The sequence below is a fragment of the Lissotriton helveticus genome, chromosome 10 (genome assembly GCF_964261635.1).
Source record: "Lissotriton helveticus chromosome 10, aLisHel1.1, whole genome shotgun sequence".
Taxonomy (NCBI): Eukaryota; Metazoa; Chordata; class Amphibia; order Caudata; family Salamandridae; genus Lissotriton; species Lissotriton helveticus.
The window spans coordinates 10489854-10510181 of record NC_136071.1 but is presented as its reverse complement, the minus strand read 5'-3'; the positions used below and the strand labels follow the sequence as shown (position 1 = coordinate 10510181).

General features: G+C 45.6%; 1 protein-coding gene across 1 annotated transcript; it reads left to right on the top strand.

Annotated features, from left to right (window-relative positions):
• Nucleotides 1-1729: 1729 nt before the first annotated feature.
• Nucleotides 1730-19533, top strand: TSR2 (TSR2 ribosome maturation factor). Its single transcript, XM_078664556.1, has 5 exons — nucleotides 1730-1883; nucleotides 11288-11378; nucleotides 12178-12269; nucleotides 17073-17261; nucleotides 18858-19533. Exons 1-5 carry the CDS (start codon nucleotides 1806-1808, stop codon nucleotides 19020-19022), a joined length of 615 nt encoding a protein of 204 aa, XP_078520682.1. The 5' UTR covers nucleotides 1730-1805; the 3' UTR covers nucleotides 19023-19533.
• The last annotated feature ends 795 nt before the right edge of the window (nucleotides 19534-20328 follow it).

Genomic DNA, 20328 nt, shown 5'->3' with positions numbered 1-20328 from the left:
TGATGGCTGAGGGGAAGATCCACAGTCAATCTCCTCTATAGCTACCTAGGTAGCTCCACCGGGCATCGGCCATGATTGCTAGGTCTCTGCGGTCTGTAGAATATTTACGGATCCTCATAAGTTGCTGAGGCAGGACTCGAATTTCGTCGCGGGAATTGGAGAATCGAAGGACTGCAGTCCATAGAAGCCCAGGTATGTATAAAGGTACAAGGATGGTGTAGAATCCATGGGATTTGTGCCAAGAAGGCAATCCCTAGCCCGGGAGCTCCCGGCCAGAGCTCCTCACCTGTCCGCCATCCTGTCAAGGGCCTTGGACGTACAACCTTAAGAGGAGAGCTCAAGAATGCTAGGTGAAACTCCTGTACAGTTTACAGAACCCATGGATCTGAGGTAAGTTCCCTCCATTGGTGTACAAACCACTGGATCCTCCCCTGTATGTCCTGAGGGAAAGAAGAGTAGTCCTTATATTTGAAACCACCTGGGGCGTTTAATGCACCTCTGCTCGCCTTGCTGCCTCTGCCAGAACCTCTATTGGGGAAGAACGTCCCTGACTGTCTCACATTGTGACATCCATTGTTTCGTTTATTTTGCCCTCAAAAGGAACCTTGCTGAAAGGAATGACTGGAGAAGCGGCCCTGCCCTTGCCCGGCAAAAATCTTCCCTGGGAAGATCCTCTTGATGGACAACTGTGCCATGTCCAGGGCGGAAAAAGTCACTATGAATGTTCCAAGTTCTTTGACGATGGATTCTCCCAAGAGATTCCCTTAGGCAATGACACATGCTTCTGAAGTAGCCAGTTTCTGGAGCTTGGAAATATTTTAATCAGGATTGACGAGGCGCAGGTGACGTTTCCCAAAGAGACATGGCTCTCTGAGCCCAGCCAGCCACTATATCTGTGGGCATGGGGGAACTTGATGTTTTGGTCTGTTCCGCCAACTCTATGATCTACAACAGCCCACCACGTCCAGGAGCTTATCTTGGCAAGCTCGCTGTGATCGGTTGATATTCTTCTTGGGGTCTTTCAAGTACTTATCAAAGAACGTACACACTTGCTGTCATTCTGGCTCTAATTGCAATAAACAATAGCAGAACAGTATATATATATATATATATATATATATATATATATATATATATATATATAAATATATATAATACAGCAATATAGTATGGTATACGGGAGACAATAAAAGAGAGTGACTTAACTGACATAGCAGTGAAGAAAGAGGAAGAGGATGTCTTGGATATGGACATGGGAATAAATGTGATTGAAGGACTGTTATGGACACTTGCACTCCATAGGTTGAAGGGAGTTCTATTTCTGCTTGTGTTTATTTTATTAAAGATGTTCTTTGAAACTGATTTCTATATAATTAAAGTGAAGAAAGAAATGCATATTCCACACCTCTAGTCCTGACATAGGATTAAACCACGTTTTGTTGGGTGGCAGAGGCCTAGTGGGTACGAAATGCTAATGCACGCTTCTTCTCTTGTAGCTCCATCAATCAACACAGAGGTTGGCGCTCTAGATTTTAATTAGAACTGTGAGTCCAACAGAGGTGAAAGACGTCAACGTGGCGGACATTTTAGTTCGGGAGTACATGAGCACGTCAACGAAGGCCCCTTCAATCATGGCGTCTACGTGAGATTACATTCCCATTCCAAAATGTCCGCGAGAGCACGTTACGCACAAGAGCGGAGTCCATCTTGCGATGGGATGGGATCTCGCTCGGGTGTGGGCACGCCTCATTGGCATTTGCGGCGCGCGCGAGATTCTCACGTGGCCAGGAGTGGACGCTCCGGTGATGGCGGCCAGCAGCGACCCCCGCGGGCTGCTGCAGGAGGGGATCCGCGCCGCGCTGGAGAACTGGGCCGTGCTGCAGGTCAGTGGGGCGCCCCCTCCCGAGTTCAGGGAAGTGGAACCGTCCACGCCATAGGCGCGTCCCTGCAACCGGCCGGGCTGGCGCGCGGCTTAACTCAACAACGCGGGCATTTCAGACCAAAGCAAAAGAACGCCGAGCAATCCACCGCACGCGAGGCCTAGACCCGCTCATAGCCTAAGGCAGAGTAGAAGAGCGCAGAGCCACGCACCCAGGCCAGAGCAGCAGAGCGCAGAGTCATCAACCTCAGAGCAGCAGAGCGCAGAGTCATCAACCCAGGCCAGAGCAGCAGAGCGCAGTTCTCTCAGAACACGACTGCGATCTGTAGTTTTCCCCCTCAATTTAGGACCTCTCCAATCCAGTATTTTTATGTCAAGCAGGAAAAAAGTGGTAATAAATAGAAAAGGCTGGTATCTTTCAAAAGTGAAATAGCGAATTGAAAAAAACACTTTTATAGCTATCAAAGGTATTTCCTAAAGGCCAAAATCTTATCCAGGCAGCAGTCCACTGAAAAAGACAATATTTTCTACAAATTTCTATTTAACCACTGTATGAAAATTTATAGAGCTTTTACTACCCATGAAGGGGCGATGAAGCGCTTTGCATTTGGGTAGCAAATGACCCCGTGGGAAACCAGTGTTAGTGATTTAGTTCTGCTTAAGGGTTACAATCGGTCATTGCTGTTTTAATGCGATGTCAAACATTTTGTAAAGTGCATTTAATGCAAATTTATTGCACAGTTCCCTACCTATGTAGGGTAAAGTTGTGTGTTTGCTGCTCTGGGAGATGCTTCATAACGTTACTAGGGTAGACATATTGCATTCTATAGTCATGGCAATTTTATAGCGCTTTCTAACCCAGACAGGGTACTGAAGCTCTTTGTAGATGTGTAACCTACTTTTCCGTGAAATACTTGCAACATTAGAGTCATTTGTTAGGTAAACTGAATTATAGAGTGTTGTGCAGTTAACTACAATATTTTGCAATGCAGTGTTGAGTCCTATCTGTGTATAATGGTGTTGTAAACTGTCATATAATCTGGTTCACCATATGTTCTTAAGAGAGTATGCAGTCTGTTGTGTAGGCTGTCATTCCAGCGATTGCGCATACAGTTGTGTAGTGATTATGTGAGCAGGCATACAAGCATATAGCTACCATCTGGTGACAATGGCAACAATGAAACATTATATGCTGTCATACCTGATGTGACAAAATCACAGTCCCTCGTTTTAGTGCCAAGGAATAATAAAGCAGTGCTTAATTTGAGTTTGTGGTTTCCGGTGCTCTGCTCTGGCACTTAATTGTCAACAACGGGACTCACAACAGTCTGTCACATGGGGACGCTGTGTATCTAATGTAGAGATCAGGACAACAGATGTTTATTCATTCAATATACAGTAAAAATGACTAATGCTTGCCACCCAAGCCATTCTTATAGTCTGAATAGTCACACTTGTAGGAGTTTGATGGTTACCAGGTGTGGTGGGACTGTTATTGACAGTACTCGCAGGGACAGTAGGTGTTGCAAGCAGTTGTTACCTCCTGGCCAGGGCCCTGACACTTAATATAATTATTATTGTTATTATTATTTTTTACTAATTTAGCACTGCAATAAGGCCCAATACGGAGCCAACCCAGGACTGAAAGTGCAAAACCAGTAGGAAACAGCATATGGAGTCAACCCAAGAATGACAGAATTCTAGCCTCTGGGGCAGTGCATATTTTAGACACAGTAGTCTGCTGAGGGGACATCTAGTAGAGTCTGGAGGAATAATGTGTTAGGTTAATGGAAGAGACAGTGTGGGAGTAAAGGTGAAAAAAATAACAGGAGTCAGGGCAAAAGGACTGGCGAGTCTGTCGCTTATTGCTAAACGTACAATGGACATTCATCCCTTTATCATCAAGAGTTGGCAATTCAAGTCATATTTCAAACTTTGCGTGCTAAGATCCATTCAAAAGGGACAAAGGGGTCTCTCATGACATGCATTGGATACAGGCAGTCGGGATAAATGTCAAACTGTCTGCAAGAGCAGCAGTGAAAGAGCACATGACCTTTACTTGTTCCAAGAAGACAGATGAATGTCCATTCGTTCTGCCCAGGAGCAGCACGGGAAGTGTACTGTTACAGGGAGCCACATCAATGCACATTCTCCACCCAGGTTCAAACAAGAAGCACTGCATGGCACGCTCTGGATACAGGCAGCCGGGTAAATGCTTATTGGGTTCACCCAGAAGCCAAATAGGAACTAGTGCTCTATAAACAGGTGTAGGTTTGCTTGCTGTTGAAAAGGCTGAGCCTTACTAGGCTGTTTCTGTGTGGCACACGAGGAATGGTTCTTCTTCATTTTTATTGTTTTCAGTTTCCTATAACATGGATAAGATCCAAACGGATAGTAGAGTACTTAACATGAAAACAGTTACTATTACATACAAGCAGTATACAAAATAACAGTTTTAAAGGTTTAGTTTCCAGTAGCATTATTTTAAATGGACATATCACAAAAATTGTTCCTGTAGATAAAGGCAGTTTATATTCAATTGGTTACAAAGACAGCAAGCACCCCATATTAAGAATATTGCACTGTTTCCATTTTGATTGTTACTTGTTTGAGGGAAATATGTTTGTCATCAGACATGGCCACCAGAACCCACATAAAGCCTAGAGGAACTTAGCAGACTAGAAATGAGTCCCCAAGAATCTATTTTGCCTACATGGATGTCTCCTAAATGACCACTTAGTGAGTTTAACAGCAAAAGAGGACGTGTGAGGCGGGGGTGTCTACTCGGGGTCCTCACATTTTCACTTTCCCTCCACGTTCATTGAGCCGAATCTGTGTCTGCAGGAGGACATTACCAGCAGCAGTGTGGGTGAACTGAAAGAGTTAATCCGAGGTAGTACTAAAACATTCCGATGTTGGTGTCCCCCTCGCAAATAACCACATTATCCTGAGACAAGATATGAAATGAAGACATTTAAGTAGAATGAATGAGAAGCATGTATACAGAGATGTAGGTTGGGTGTCATGAGAGGGACTGAGTATGTCCTAGTCTCCTTGACTTGCAGACACATATGACCTGCATCCTATTGTTTACTTTCACCAGTACTCCTCTAGTAAACAATCAGGGTAGGAAGTTACAGTGCAAAGGTTACTCAGTCCTGATGGCACAGGCTGCTTGTCGGACATGTGGAGGAAGCTTTAGGGATGGGGTATCTGTTTCTAGATATCATTATTTTTAAACAATACTGGGATTCCCCCACAGCTCAACACAACCATACAGATCATCGCCCAAAAGTATCTAAAGGCGTGAGTGCCACTCCTCCATACTCTTACCAGAATAAGATATGCTTAAGATATCAAATAAGGTGGTATCCTAACTTCTTATATGGGACAACTAGAGCTGTATACATTCCTCTCTGCTGATCTACTTCCTGTGCCCGATGCACCGTCCTTTGACAGGCCGGCCTTTCTTATCATCAGTTACTCTCCCTTGGATTCCCAGGGCCTTTCCTAACCCTCTCCCTCTCCATTCACATTCCTTTCTACCCCTGTGGGCTATCTTCCCTAGTTTGCCTCTTGGTCACAGTTCTCTGTAGTCCCTGACATGCCCTCCTCAGTCCCACCTCCTCAGTCATTGCTTCTTCCACCCATTTCCTCTATTGCCTGAGTGCCTCTTCTCTCTTCTTCTTCATGCATACTATCATTTAAAGAATTATTCCAGATTGTTATAAAACTGGCAACAGAAACATCCAACAAACGGGTTAACAGAAGCCAATCGTCTTGTAACGCCGTAGCTGATTTTTTTTCAACACAAAGTTGACGAGGTGTATAATAGATTTTGAGAGTCTGTCTTCTTTTCTCCTAACAATTTGATTTCTCCCTCTAGCTACTTGGTTTATGTATCTAGTTATACACACAGCAAAGCACTCCTTAAAGAGTTCACCCCTCCAAAAAAAGAGGAGTAATGATTTTGAATAATTTGGTTACATCTCGATCCCCATATAACCCTTGTCCACCCTGGGTGACCAAATTGGCGCCGGATACTATTGCCTCCAAGGTGAGTGAAGACTTTCAACTGATGTATAGGACAGGGTTCTTTCCCACCACCTGGAAGAGAGCCTCTCTGCTTCCAATATCAAAAAGCCCTCTCTCAGTCCTTTGGACCCAAAGAATTATCAGCCTATTTCTTGGCTATTTTACCAGCTAAAATAGCTGAAAAAGCATGAGCAAACAACTGACTAATTGCATTCGACAAAGTAATCTATTAGACCCTACCAATTTGGATTTCACAGCGGCCATAGTACAGAGTCAGCGTTAGAGCCACAGAGGGGATTAGATGGTTCCTTGACAGGAGTTAGAGCGGCCTTCATCCTTATTAGATCTATCAGTAGTTTTTGATACTGTTAATCATGGGCTGCTGATAGATAGGTTGGGCGAGATTGGCGTCACTGGGGTAGCCTGGGATTTTGCAAGGTGAATTTGTCTCCCAACTTTATTTGCTACTTTGCGGGTCCCTCGGGTGTCCTTGCTTAGCCCTACTTTGTTCAATGTGTGTCACCCCACCTAGCCAAAGTATTTGGGTCACTCAGTCTTTCTCTTACATCTTATGCTGATGACACTCAAATTGTCGTCTTTATGGCTAGTGATGAAAATGAGACCGGATCCAGATTCTGTGACTGTATGGTGGCGGTCAGAACCTGGATGAATAGGAACTATTTAAAATTGAACTCATGAAAAATGGAGGTTTTGCTATTTGGTTCTCGGTCCTCCTTCTGGACCCCTAGTTGGCAGCCGCAGGAGTTTGGGGCACTCCCGTCACTGGGTAGTAAGGCCCGAAATCTAGGGGTAGTAATTGATGATAAATTCACATATACGGATCAAATCTTTGCGGTTAAGGTCTCCTCATTCCATACATTAAGGACCATTAAAAAGATCTTCCTTTTATTCCCTCTGATCTGCAAACAACGCTAGTCAGTTGGTTAGTACTCTCTAAAATAGATTACTGTAATGGGTTATATATAAACCTTCATCTGCGTTTAATGAACCGGTTGCAAATTCTTCAAAATGCTACAGCACGACTGCTAGTGAAGATTCCAAAATACCAGTCCGTATCTAAATCTATCAGGAAGTTGCACCAGCTGGGAGTTAGACAGAGACTCACTTCCAAAGCCCTATGTTCCACTTACAAAGCGATATACGACCAAGGACCAGAATGTCTCAAAAACAGTTTTTGCTGGTAAGTCCGAGTTAGGACACTGATCCGCGACAGCAAAATGTGTGGTAGTGTCAACGTTTAGAATACCTTCCTGGGGTGAAAGAAGTTTTATAATTGGAGCTGCAAAGGCTTGGAACTCTCTCCCCCTGCAAATTCAGAGCCATGCCCAATCTAATATTTAGGAAGGCTTTGAAAGTTGGTTGTTCAATGCAGAATGTGCTATATTCTTCTGTTTACTAATGGGTACTTTTGATAGCAGCAAAGCTAGCGCTCAGGGATGTGGAATTCCTATAGCCCGACGCCCGGGACATATTGTTTGGGGTCAAGGGCAACAAGTTTTAACCGCATGCGCGCTAGCGGTTTTCCCGCTGCGCGCTGCGTTTAAAAAAAAAAAGCAGCGTTACATGACGAGCTCAGCTCGTCATCAGCGTGCGAGCGTCGTCGCTCATGACGAGCTGAGCTCGTCATGAGCGCGGAAGTGGTTAATGTGCATTTTGTCCATGGGACAAGTAGGCCCAGCCCCCTGCAGCATTAACCCTTTGGCTGCCAGTTTACAGTACCACATTGTGGCTCAGGGAAGGGAATTCTCTACAATTAAGGTAAAGTGTGTGTTATATGTAATATGTGTGTTAATGTTGTTCAAACTTGTATATATGGTTCATTAACGCAGAGCCTTTATTATTAGGGTGCGCACTAAAAGTAAATGTTTTAAGCTCAGCCTGCACTACTGACGGTGGTTCCAGTATAAAAGTGTACACACATTTTCAAAGTTTAATAATATGAGGCTCTGTATAATGCACCCAGAATGCTCTCTGATTATATGCAAATATTTGCAGAAGTTTGAAAGCAAGAGTGATGATTCTTTGCTTTCAAAATAAAACTTTCACAAAAAAATGCATGCAAGAAAAGAAAACATTTAGCTAAACTACTGTAAGATTTTAGGTACCGTATCTTTGCAGCATCATTTAGTAACATGTTGATGTATGTTAGTATTTCCGAAACATATTCAGAATAGAATATCAGTGTAACCAGTTTAAATACAAATATGGAAAACAAGCACAAACCAGCATTGGCAAAGCTAGTGGGTCTGAAATTGGTGGTCAGCCTTTTGGTTTTGTCAAGGCGTGACTTCTTTAGGCATGGTTTTTGTAAAACCTTAACAGTGTGGGAGCTGCTGGGTCCTCACCATTCTAACAAGCATTGGCAAAAGCAAAACAAAAAAAATGTTGGTCTCAGCACACATTGCCAAAGCGGTTCTGGGCACTGAACAAAACTACTTTGTGTGCCAATATGCTTCTTCTAAAAGAGCAAAATACTGTCACTTACAGGGACGCCAGCTGATAGACAGACGGAGAGAGACAGAATAAAAAACAAAACAAAAGGTCCTGGTTAACGCCAGGCCTAATTAGAGGCCCAATTATTAAAGAAAGTCTCAAAAGTGCATCCATGGTATATATCCTTGCATTAAGTGCATATGTACAGTTTCCATGAATACACCAGAATTTACAGAAGTAGGCCAAGAAATAGTACTCCTAGAAAATATTTGTGAGCTGCATTTTAGCATGAGCAAATATGCAGGTGTAGATTTGCTTATGTGAAAATCTGAATGGTTTCAAGTTCACTTTTCCTCCAACCACTTTTTTCCCAACCCTGGAAGAAGTTTTAAGTCTGCCACTGTCAGTAGCAAATTTCCAACCGTTCTCAGTATGGGAAATGATTAGAGAAGAATTTGTGAAAACCCTTAAAACATGCACGTTAGTAGGTTTGCACAGACTAAACAAGCATTGGAAATGCAATAGGTCTCGCAGCATTAGAGTTTGTGCTTTTAGAATTGTTTATGGGTTTTTTTTTTAAATCTTTGTTTGTTTCCTGTAGGCAATGCCAAACTGAGCGTTTGTAGGTGGTAGCAAGTTCCCCAAACAGCGCCGGTGTCGCTCATGTCCTCCAGAGCCTTCATGGGTTCACAGTGCAAAAAAAGCTGCATTAAGTTACTGGGCAGTACCTGCCAAGCTGCAAAACGTATACTGTACGGTTGAACTTATCTCTTGCAAGAATGGTTCGTTAACGTGTATACTTTTCCTGTATTCGTTGTTGCATGATTCAGTGTAGAACCCGGACTGCTACACGTGAAAGACTGGAACGATCTTATTCGTAAGTAGCATGTACAAGAGCGAACGCGAATTATCAACTCTAATCAGATGGCGCATACATCGCTTGTTTTGCACATAAAAATAAAAAAAGTATTTCGTCAATAAAAAAAGTATTTCGACCAAGTAAATGAAAATGGCGTTCGAACGTCCCCACTATGGAAAACTAGCTTAAAACAAAACAATACCGGACATCCCGACAGATCTTCTCGTGATCAAGACAAGTTCCCCATTGATCGACCTTTAGTCAGTATGCGTCACTTTAGCTGTAGGGATTGACATCGTCGTAAATATAGATCTATGTGGTGGTTTTGTTGTGTTTTTAGCCAAACAAACACATTGAGACTTGTGTGCATCACTAAATTGCCTTTCGTATGTGAACAGGGTGTAAAGAGACGGTTTGCCTTTAAAGAGTGGAAAACGTGTGGCTCATGTGTGCGAGCCGAGGTAGTCTGCAGCAGACCTGCCCGTGCTGAGACGCTATTTTACCGGTCTGCTTCTCACCTTGGCTTGCCTCTGCGTTTCTTCCTGTATCGCCTCAGTTGAACGAGCTATGGTGACTTCAAGCCCCTCTTCACATGTCAGCGACCCACTTCCTGTATATTTCCAGCAGCCAGTGGCAGGTCACGGCGGCCGACGTCCGTGACGTCACCCTGTCTCTGCCAGAGAGCTGCGTGGGTTTGTGTACAGACGCGACGACCCTTGCTTTGCTGAGGGGGAGGAGTTTATTGCTTCAGAGGCGTGGAGAGCATGGCGGGACATCTAATATGCGAGTCATGAGGAAGAGCACCTGCATCTTGTTACGGGTGGGAGGAGCCTTACAGCATACATGTGACTGCCTGACTCATCGATGAGGAAGCGTGACCAGAAAGGCAGTTTAGTGTGTGTAAAGGTCGTTCCATCATACTGTGCTGAATAATATACGCAATTCAACATTTCTGGTGTTCGTTAAGTTGTGAACAGGTCCTTTATGTATCCTTCCATATCAAATTATAGTTTCAGACCGAGTATCAGAATGCAAAGATAAAACCCAGACTTGTGCACTCCGAGGAACGGACTTGTAAACCGCAACTTTTCGTGTCAAGTACTGTGCCGAATAGCCTAATATTTCAGGCGGTCTGTGTGACGAACTCTCACTGTCTGTGCCCACTGTTTTTAAACAAGACGGAGGGAAGAGAGGGGAGGGGGGAGGAGAAATGCGACACGGCGGGAAGGGGCAGGCAGGATGACTCAGGGGAGGGGGCGGAGCGGGGCAGAGCGGCATGTGGGTGTGAACAAGCCGGGCCTTTGAAGTGAAGCTAAGCTTCACTTCAAAGGTGTCGGAGGAATGCGGGCGGCTGTGCACGCGCTTTTAAGCTCAATGCACATGCGCATTGAGCTTAAAAGTCACGGGCACTGCAAGGAATCGCCACGATTCCTTGCAAGTTAGATAAAGTCTGGATGAGCCCCTATAGTCTCGCTTGCTCGATGCGCATGCGCATCGACAGGCGAGACCTAAAAGGGCATTCAAACCCTGGAACTATTGCTTACAGCCCCGGTAGCTAGACCTGCAGAAACATAGCAGCATAAGGGAATTGCTAGTATTCAAACACTACTATGGTATGAACCCTGGCATAATCAGAGAGGCTATATCACAACTCTTATATAATGAGATTGCTGCGTAATTTGTTGCTGCATTACATGGCACAAAGGGGACAAGTGGATTTATTAAGCAGCCTGCCCCATGGACAAGTAGATATTTTATTAAATTCCACACCCCTGTAGCGCTAAAACGCATATGGGCATTCGAGCGCATTTATAGACTTAACATAGCATCTTCCTTCCCCGGTCACCTCTGTCCCTCATCATGCCACGTTCATCCTTCCTTCGTCCCCTCACACGCTATCTTCCACCCCTAGTCCCTTCTGCAAGTCAATGCTGCAGCCTCCCCTGCATCTTTCCATTCTCCTCTGTTGCCTGGCACCCCCCTCCTCTCTCACATCCCGCTCCCCTCTCACCTATAAACCATGCCTCCTGTTGTAACTGCCTGTGTGTTCTGCTCCTCAGATCGCGGTGGACAACGGCTTCGGAGGCGCCTACAGCCGGGAGAAGGCTGAGTGGATGGTGGGAGCCGTCGCCGAGTATTTCCACAGTAATGGTGAGAGCAAAGTGAAGTCTTCAGGGGCACCACTGGCTTCTAGGTACTGTCATTATGGAACCAACAGTGAGATGGGGAACAGGCCTTCTGAGCAGTATTGATTTCTGGGCCCTGTCTAATGTGAGGCTATGGAGAGCTTCTGTGGGTGGGGGGGGGGTTAGGGTTACCAGAGCACCTTCTTGGCAGTGTAATTTTGTATCGAACAGTGTGGACACAGTGGGGCTGTGTACAGAGAGTGTCAGAGTCATTAACAGGATAAAGAGACACCAGGGGTGGGTACAGAGTGTCAGAGTCATCAGTAGGTCTAATGGGGGCTGCGTAAAGAGTTGCGGATTCATCTTCTTAACATTATTTGTGTACAGAGGGGGCAGATTCATTAACAGGGTAAAGAGAAACCAGGAGCTGTGTACAGAGACAGTCCGATTCATTAATAGGGTAAAGAGACCCCCGGGGCTGTGTACAGAGCGTGTCAGTCATTAACGGGATAAAGAGACACCAGGGGTGGGTACAGAGGGTGTCAGATTCATCCGTAGGTCTAATGGGGGCCGTGAAGAGTTGCGGATTCATCCGTAGGTCTAATAGGGGGCTGCGTAAAGAGTTGCGGATTCATCTTCTTAACATTATTTGTGTACAGAGGGGGCAGATTCATCAGCGGGTCGACCATGTCTGCGGATTCTCAGGTGAAGCTCTTTGTCCAGACTCGTTTCACACTTGCTGTTCTCCGCCTGCTTTAGGGAGTTTGGGGTTGGACGAGGCTGCTGTATTCCCCGATGCAAACATGTTCTCTTTCCCCCACCAGCTGACCTGGAGCAGTACGAAGTGGAGGAGTTCCTGTCTGAGCTGATGAACAATGAGTTTGACACTCTGGTGGAAGACGGCAGCCTGCCTGAGGTGAGGGGGATCTCACACACGCCAGGACGTGTGATCTTGAGAGCAGTGTCTGGCGAAGCCCAGCGGTGAAAGATTCACAAGTTACCTGGGCAGCTGTGTGCTACCATCGTAACCGTGCCCTGATCCGCCGCAGAGAGTCACTGAACATCAGATAGAAACGTGGTCCCATTCAGCGCTACGTAGAGTGACCGATGTAGTGAAGACCAGATGTGTTGACTTGTGGGTTATATCTGCTGAAGATGTAGAAACAGTAACCACTCTGCAAACCAGTAGTTTTAGGGAACATAAATACGTTTAAGAAGAGACACCGTTATTGAGTAACAAAAGGGGAGGTAGAATTCTGTGATCCCATGTAGGCAGATATGTTACTAACCAGATAAGGCAGGTTTAGTGAGCACCAGATGAAGGGACAGAGATTTGAATACTATCTGAAAAGTTATATTTGTGCAGACCTGATGAAGAGAAAGGTAAACCAGTTAAACGGGCAAATGTAATTAAGGCCTTACAAAGAGACCGTTAGTAAATACAGACTGGTTTAGGTTCTGTCCAGCACAGAGACCTATTTATTGATTAAGAGACGCAAATTAGCATTTATTCAATAGCATTGGTGGAGTTCGATTTAGTAAATACCAGATGAAGGCGCAGATTGAGCAAAGACTGAACAAGCATCTTAATGCCAAATGAAACACCAGGTTAAGACCACACCAGACGATTTAGCGAATTTATTGAACACTTGGTGAGGGTGAAGACTCAAAATATGATGACGGTGCAGATTAAAAAAGATTCGGAATGAAGCAACAAATTAATTAAAAACCAGGTATGGAGATAAATGAAATCAATAAGCGAGGAAGACCTCAATCTTGTAAATAGTGGACGAGGAGGTAGATTTGGCGAGAATACAATAGAAGAGGCAGGTTTAACATATGGCGGATGAATCCGCATCGTTTAGTAATATCGGAGATAGAGGCAGATTTAGTACCTTTGGTTGAAGAAGCACATTTAGTGAATACCGGACGAGGAGGCAGATTTCGTGATTGCCGGATGAAGGTGTAGATGTACTGAATGTTGTTAAAGGGTAGAATACTTGACAAGGGGTGGATTTCTGTTGGTAACAGACAAAGTAAATGTTTTCAGTGCTGATGAAGAGAGAGAATTATTGAATTCTAAACGAAGTGGTGGATTTGACTGTGGGACACAAGCGTATATTCCTTTAATGCTATAACGGAAGGAATGTTCCTTGAACCCCTCATTAAGAGGTACATTCAGGAACTAAGAGGCAAAATGAGAGACGTAGTGAATACCATATGAACATACAGGTTTATTAAATGGGGGGTGCAGAGGTTAATTAAGTGACTACCAGGCAAAGGAACATCTTTGGTAAATGGCTGCTAAAATGCTAGATTTAGTGAAAAGTAACCAAGATGCAGGTTTGGTAAACAGTGGATAAAGAATATAATTTTTGGTATGGTTGAGGAGGATATTAATTGAGTAAATATCAGATGAAGAGGAGGATTTTATGCCTATCTGGCAAAGGCGAGTCTTTAGCTAATATCTGGTGTAGAGGTGGATTTAGTGAAAACTAGACCGTGAAATTCATTTAATGCATACCAACAATAAGCTGACAGGGAGTTGGATGAAGTGAATATCTTAAAAGAAAGGGGGGACTAGGAGCAATCAAGGTCCAGCATACTCGCTCCCCGATGTAGACTAATCAACGTACACAGAGTATGCAGTTCCTAAATTGATCTCATGAGGGCACACCATTAGTGTCCTGCTCATGCCAAGAATGGTCGGTGAAATATAAATATTCTGGAGCAAGAGTCGTCACTCACCCGGATGGGTGTCACGCTTCATCATCGGGCAGCTCCTTCTGGGGCCGGCGCTGCAATGCCCAACGGGTCCCTCGAGGGTCTCTTTGCCGGGCATGTTTTAAAGTGATTTGCCACAATGAACCTGCAGTGAGGGTGCTGAATGTGTTGAATGGAGAAAGAGTGGAGCATTAAAAATGGCTGAGGGCCACGTCATGGCTGTCCCCTCTTCCCACTACTATTCGCCCCCTGGCTATTGAACCGTTGGCACGCCTGATACGCTTTGACGCTTGGATATTGGGCTGCAGGTGAGGGGGTGGATTCAAGGAACGGATATTGCTCTACGCCGATGACATTCTCCCCGTTCTTGGCGACCCCCAGGCCTCTGGTCACCGCTGTCTGGATATCCTTCGTCTTTATGGAGAGGCCTCTGGTCTTCAGGTTAATGCGTGAATCCTTATTGGTGGAAGTCACTGGGGATGCTGCGGGACGACACTGGTGCCCTTAAGTACCCTTTATGCGGAACTCCTTCAAGTACCTGGGGATTCATATAGAATGTCTCACGGACCCGGCCTGGGCTCTTAATTTTCACCAATTAGCTTTGTCCCTTGACCGCGACCTGTGCTGCGGATGCCGACTGCCTCTTAACCCCATGGGACGCATAGCACTCTTTAAGATGTCTCCCACACAATTTGCACGTCGTAGCGTTTTTTTTTTCCAGCCAATCCCCCATGGGTGGTTCCACTCCCTGACCTCCAGACTCGCATCCTTTATGTGGCCCGGTAAGCGCCATCGGGTGGTATTCAGCCCAGGGCCCAAGTCTTCCTTTGACGGTGGTCGTGGGGTGTCAGACATGTACGGGTGCTATCTAGTGGCACAACTGGTGCTCATCAATCTGTGGATTGCAGATGACTCGGATGACCCGCCTCCTGCTTGGAACTTAACCTACTGGGCTTTGAGGGGCTCCTTGACTTGCTGTACCGGGCCGAATGCCCCCAACACCACCATCCTGCACCCAGGTGGCAGTACGTTGTTGGAGGGCGGCGTTACCCTTTATTCGGTGAGACCGCCACCTGACTGGATTGACCCCCGTCTGGCAAGGCACTGGCTTCAACAGCTCCCAAGCCTTGAGGGTTTTTGCCACAAGGACCGGATAAGAATGACATACTTTGGAGATGTCAACCAGGGGGATAATCTGATGTTTTTTTAAGAATTGAGAGATTATTATTCCCTGTCCACACACAATTCTTCTGTTTCCTTCAGCCATGGCATGCCCTGTGGAACCACCTCCCCCCGGATTCCCAGATCTGTCTACAGTCCCCCCCCCCCCTCCGGATTCACAGCTAGGCCCTCCTAGGCTAAAATCTTCATGGGGCGCCTGGGTAGGGGAGCGACATCCCTGATTTATCTTTCTTCGATTATCAATACTCCTGATGGCTTTGCATCCCTTAGACAGAAGGGGGTGGGCAAGCTGGATGGTGATTGGAGGGAGGCACGTCTGGTACCGAGGGAGCTGGCGATGTCCTTGCGAATGCGCATGATCCAGATCAACTTCCTGCATGCAACATATCTTTCCCCACGCCGTATGCAACGGATATCCCGACCACTCAGGCTACATGCGCACTTTGGGCTCTCCCTGCTGCGGACTTCTGTCATGTGGCAGGGGACTGCCCTGCGCTGTGCTCCTTTTGTGACGGGGTGGGTTGTGAGATCTCAACAGTTCTGGGGCACTCGGTTGACCAGGACACCCGAACGGCACTGCTGGGGCTCCTGGAGGAGACGGGGGGCTATGCTCCGAGAGGATCTTTATAGGGGTTGCCTGTCTGGGAGCCAAAAGAGATGTTGCCTGCGTGCGGGGGCACCCTCATCCCCCAGCTGTGTCATAAGGGGGTTGTTTGATGCACACAACTGGAAAACCCATACATGAGGCATGTGGCTGTCCTCATAAACATGGTAACGTTTTGGGGAAGTGGAGGTCTTATTATGGATTACCGTCATGCGGGGACTGCTTTTTGAAATAACTGCCTCTTGTAATGCTGTAGCCCGGAAAAGTTCAGTTCTTCACGATTGTATCGCTTTAGATGTTGCTTGCTTTGTAAACACAATAAAAATCGGTTATATAAAAATGACTAAAGGCCACCTAATGGCTACTTTATTATGATGGTGGATATTGTCAAGTTTAAAAACAAAGTGAAACTATAAAAGAAATAATGTTCCTTCGTATCTCAAGGGATCAACTTCACGAAAGGTCAGCATGTTTCTTGCCAAAAAGTGGGAGTCACAATTGATCTATGGCAGTTTGTCAGGAACGTCAGAATATCCTTATCTTCGTGGATTCGGGACAGGTGTCCAAATAGGTAAAGGGCCCAGTCCCAAAAAAATACACCTATAAAGTGTGGGTAAACCGATCCCTCATGTAAATAATAAATAGATGAGGAAGAGTCCGACCCCGTTGAGATTGTACACGCGCCCCACAGGTATTGCACGGAATTTCGCTCATTGTGAGATTTGGCTTCACGCGCGGTCAGTTACCGGCAACCAACCCCTCTCTGCAATCCTGGGGTTCTTGTTCTTGAATATGTATATTCCCCATACTGCATAGGTGTGGCACTAATGGTGCTCCGCATGAGATGAATTTAGGACCTGTATACCTTTTTTACATGGATTAAATTAATGCGCAACAGAGAGTTTGATTTAGTGATATCCAACAATGAGGTGGATTTGGTGCCCATCTGACAAGGAGGCGGATTTACTGAATACCCACCATTGAGATGGATTTAATGACTAAGAAGCAGATTTGGTGCTCATCTGATAAAGGGGTACATTTCGTGAATACCTGACAAATTATCAGATTAGATTAACGTTAAATGAAGTTTTGGGTCTGGGATAGCAAAAAGCAACAACAAGGCAAAGGGGGAGATGAAAAGAATCCACGGTTAAGAGGCAGGTTATGTAACTTGTTTGTTCTTTGTGCCCTCCTATCCCTGGTTGGCAGGTGGCTCAGCAGCTCTGCACCTTCAATCGGCAGTGCCAGCGGGGGGAGGTGGCAGCCATGCAAGAGAGGCTCGCCCAGCTGTGCCAAAGGAAGAAGCATGTAAAAGTGAGCGCCGTGCAGGGTCAAGCGCCAGGCCAAGAGGAAGACGACAGTGAGGAAGAGGAGGAGGGCGACGAGAAAGAAGAGGAGGTAATTGCTTCGACTAGATGTCAGCAGTGTTATATTATTTTATATTGCGTGTATCGGTAGCGCTTTTCTTGGCCCGTGCACTTTCTTATGGCACGTCTTTTCCAATTCCTGCAGCTGGACCATGAACGAGTGTCGTCGTCCACAGTCCGTGGCCGACCCCCATGGCACTGGGTTATAGAGCAGTTATCTGGCTGATGGGAAGATTCTGTCCCAGAGACCTCTTTCACTTGACTTAGTGAGAGGAACACATAGCCAGTGCACGTCCACACCCTCACTTGCCACCTATGATGGTGTCACACCCTCACTTGCCACCTCTGATGATGTCACGCCCTCACTTGCCACCTCTGATGATGTCACGCCCTCACTTGCCACCTATGATGATGTCACACCCTCACTTGCCACCTATGATGATGTCACACCCTCACTTGCCAGATATAATGAGGTAACACCCTCACTTCGCACATATGATGAGGTCACGCTATGATGAGGTCACGCCCTCACTTCGCACCTATGATGAGGTCATATCCTCACTTACTACATATGATGTTGTCTCTAGGGGTCTTTTTTTTAATAAATGTTTTTATTCGCATTTTTCGTTAAGTGATACATAATTCTGCATATTGAAATAGAAAAGAACGGCATGTTATTCCATATATCCTTATACCAATCGAGTCCATCTAGCTGCTCTTTAGCACATGTTTCTTCCACAATCACAGTGTCGCTAGGGGTCTTCAAGGGAATTGCCCGTAAATATCCACTGCTCGTGCTGAAACCTGTGCCTGTTTCAAAAAGTAGAATATCACTGTTGACCTAATAATGCTTTGTTTTTATGACACATTTGCTGTCACAGTTGAGCTACTTTGAAGCTCCTTTGATAACCCAAATCACTGATCCTTATTTTATTTGTATAGGATGAAGGCGGAGAGGGCCTTGCAAACACATGGCTTGTAGATTACACACAGGTTTTTGCATGAGAGGTGTTATCCCACTGAGCTCCATCACTGGATCAACCAGGACCTGGTATTTATATAGTGCTTACAAGTAGAAGCTTCTAGCAGCTCGTGCGCGCACCTGAGGAGTTGCTCTTTTGGTGGGTGGATCACCAGGCCGATGCAGGTCCACAGATGTACATTTCAATGTTTCAGAGTTCTAAGTTACTAGCAGAGAAGGATTGACTTAGAGGGAACTTGGGAGATTTGGGTGATTTTTGAGAATCGGTGGTGTTAGGCAACAAAGAGTCACCGCACAGGTGGCACCCTGGCCACGTCCACCTGACTTTTATTCAGTGTTTTCAAAGATCTGCACATCAGACACGGAGGAGTGCTGGTTACCAGCAGCACTGTGTAAAGTGAGGTGGAAGTAGTATTGCAGTGAGGCCTGCAGCAGCCACAGGGGAAATTCTGGCAGTTCTGCAACATCACATTGCCTAGCAGGTGAGAGTGGCTTATTGCTGTTGTCTGTTTAGATGTCAGTGGTGGACCTAGGAGCTGGTAGTTGCAAGTGGCCCCTTCTTGCAGTGATGAATGTAAAGACTGTTGTCCTGGGATGAGACGTGGACAATGCAAGCTCAGCTCAATATCTTTCTCTTGTTTCCAGGCAATGGATTGTGAGGAGCCACCATTATTGGTCCATGTGTCTTACCCAGAGGTAACGTCATCTGGCTGCCCCGAAGCAACACCCCAAGTGGACACCACTGCTACAGACTTTCATGAGGCGGAGGCTGCAGACGGGTGGACAGTTGTGTCTCGAAAGAAAAAATAACTTCAAATTAATTTTTTTTGTGGGATAGCTTGCACCTTAACCAGTGCAGCAAAGAAACAGAAGGCAGCGATCATATATTTTTAAAACATATTTATTCCTTTTATAAAGAGTTTCTTTGCAGCCTTGCTGGGATTTTCCACATCGAGGTTAATTAGCTGGAAACCCCACTAGCCAGCAGCTGAAGACCTCTGGGACGTTTACGAACATGGCCGGAGCTGTGGACAGTGGCCTACAGGCAGCATAGGGCACCTGGCCATCCAAGGACCCACTAGTCCTTCTACTGAGAAGAATGATGTGGAGCGAGGCAAGGCCCAGAGCCAGCTTCTGTCACAGAGGCAGCACAACTCTCCTTTTTGCCAAGACTTTAAATTGGTTACAAAAAGGAACACCTTTTTTGAGGATTAAAATCATTAATCTTTGTCGTTTTTCTGACGTGTTCTAATGTGTTGAGGGAGCGAATGGCAATGATTTGGTGAGTAAATGTAGCGAAGGTGTTGATATAAGGATTCAATACTATCACTCGTGTAGTTTGTCTTTGTTTGTTTTTTTAGACAGAGCCACATAATAATTCATCTTAATTAAATGTATTAACCAAATACACCCAATGGGTTATGCAGATACTGATAATATAACACACAAGAGCAGACAGGAAGTGACTTGCAGAACTGCTAGTTGTGTGAAATACTATGCACAGGTTTGAACTGCTAGGAGAAACTAGTATGGGTAGAAAAACAAATAAGGTAGCCCATGTTTCAGACACACGTCAGCGTTGAGCACACCCTCACTGAGATAATGTTAGTGACCAGTATCCACCTCAGCAGAAAAAATTGGGTAATTTCCTGTATGGACTCTCCAAACCCACGTTGAAAATGTTATGTTATGTTATGTTACATATTCTTATATAGCGCGCAGCTGCCCCAGCTAAGGGGCGTCCCGGCGCTTTTTAAAAGAGTAAGAAAAAAACAGCTACCGCTGGCATAGAATTGCGGCTTTAACATAACAAAGCAGTCTAAAGGAAAAGATGGGTCTTAATGGCCTTTCTGAACATCAAAAGATCATTTAGGCCGCGTAGCTGGAGCGGTAAGGCATTCCATAGTTTTGCCGCCAGATAGCGGAAGGAGCGGCCGCCCATCCAAGAGCGCTTTATCCGCGGAACCACTACCAGATGCTGGCCTTCCGATCGCAAAGTTCGCCGAGGGACATACGGGGTTAGGAGAGGACAGAGCATAGGCGGAGATGCGAATTTCAGGATTTTAAATGAAAGGCAGAGAGCCTTGAATTTAATCCTCTTGTCCACGGGCAGCCA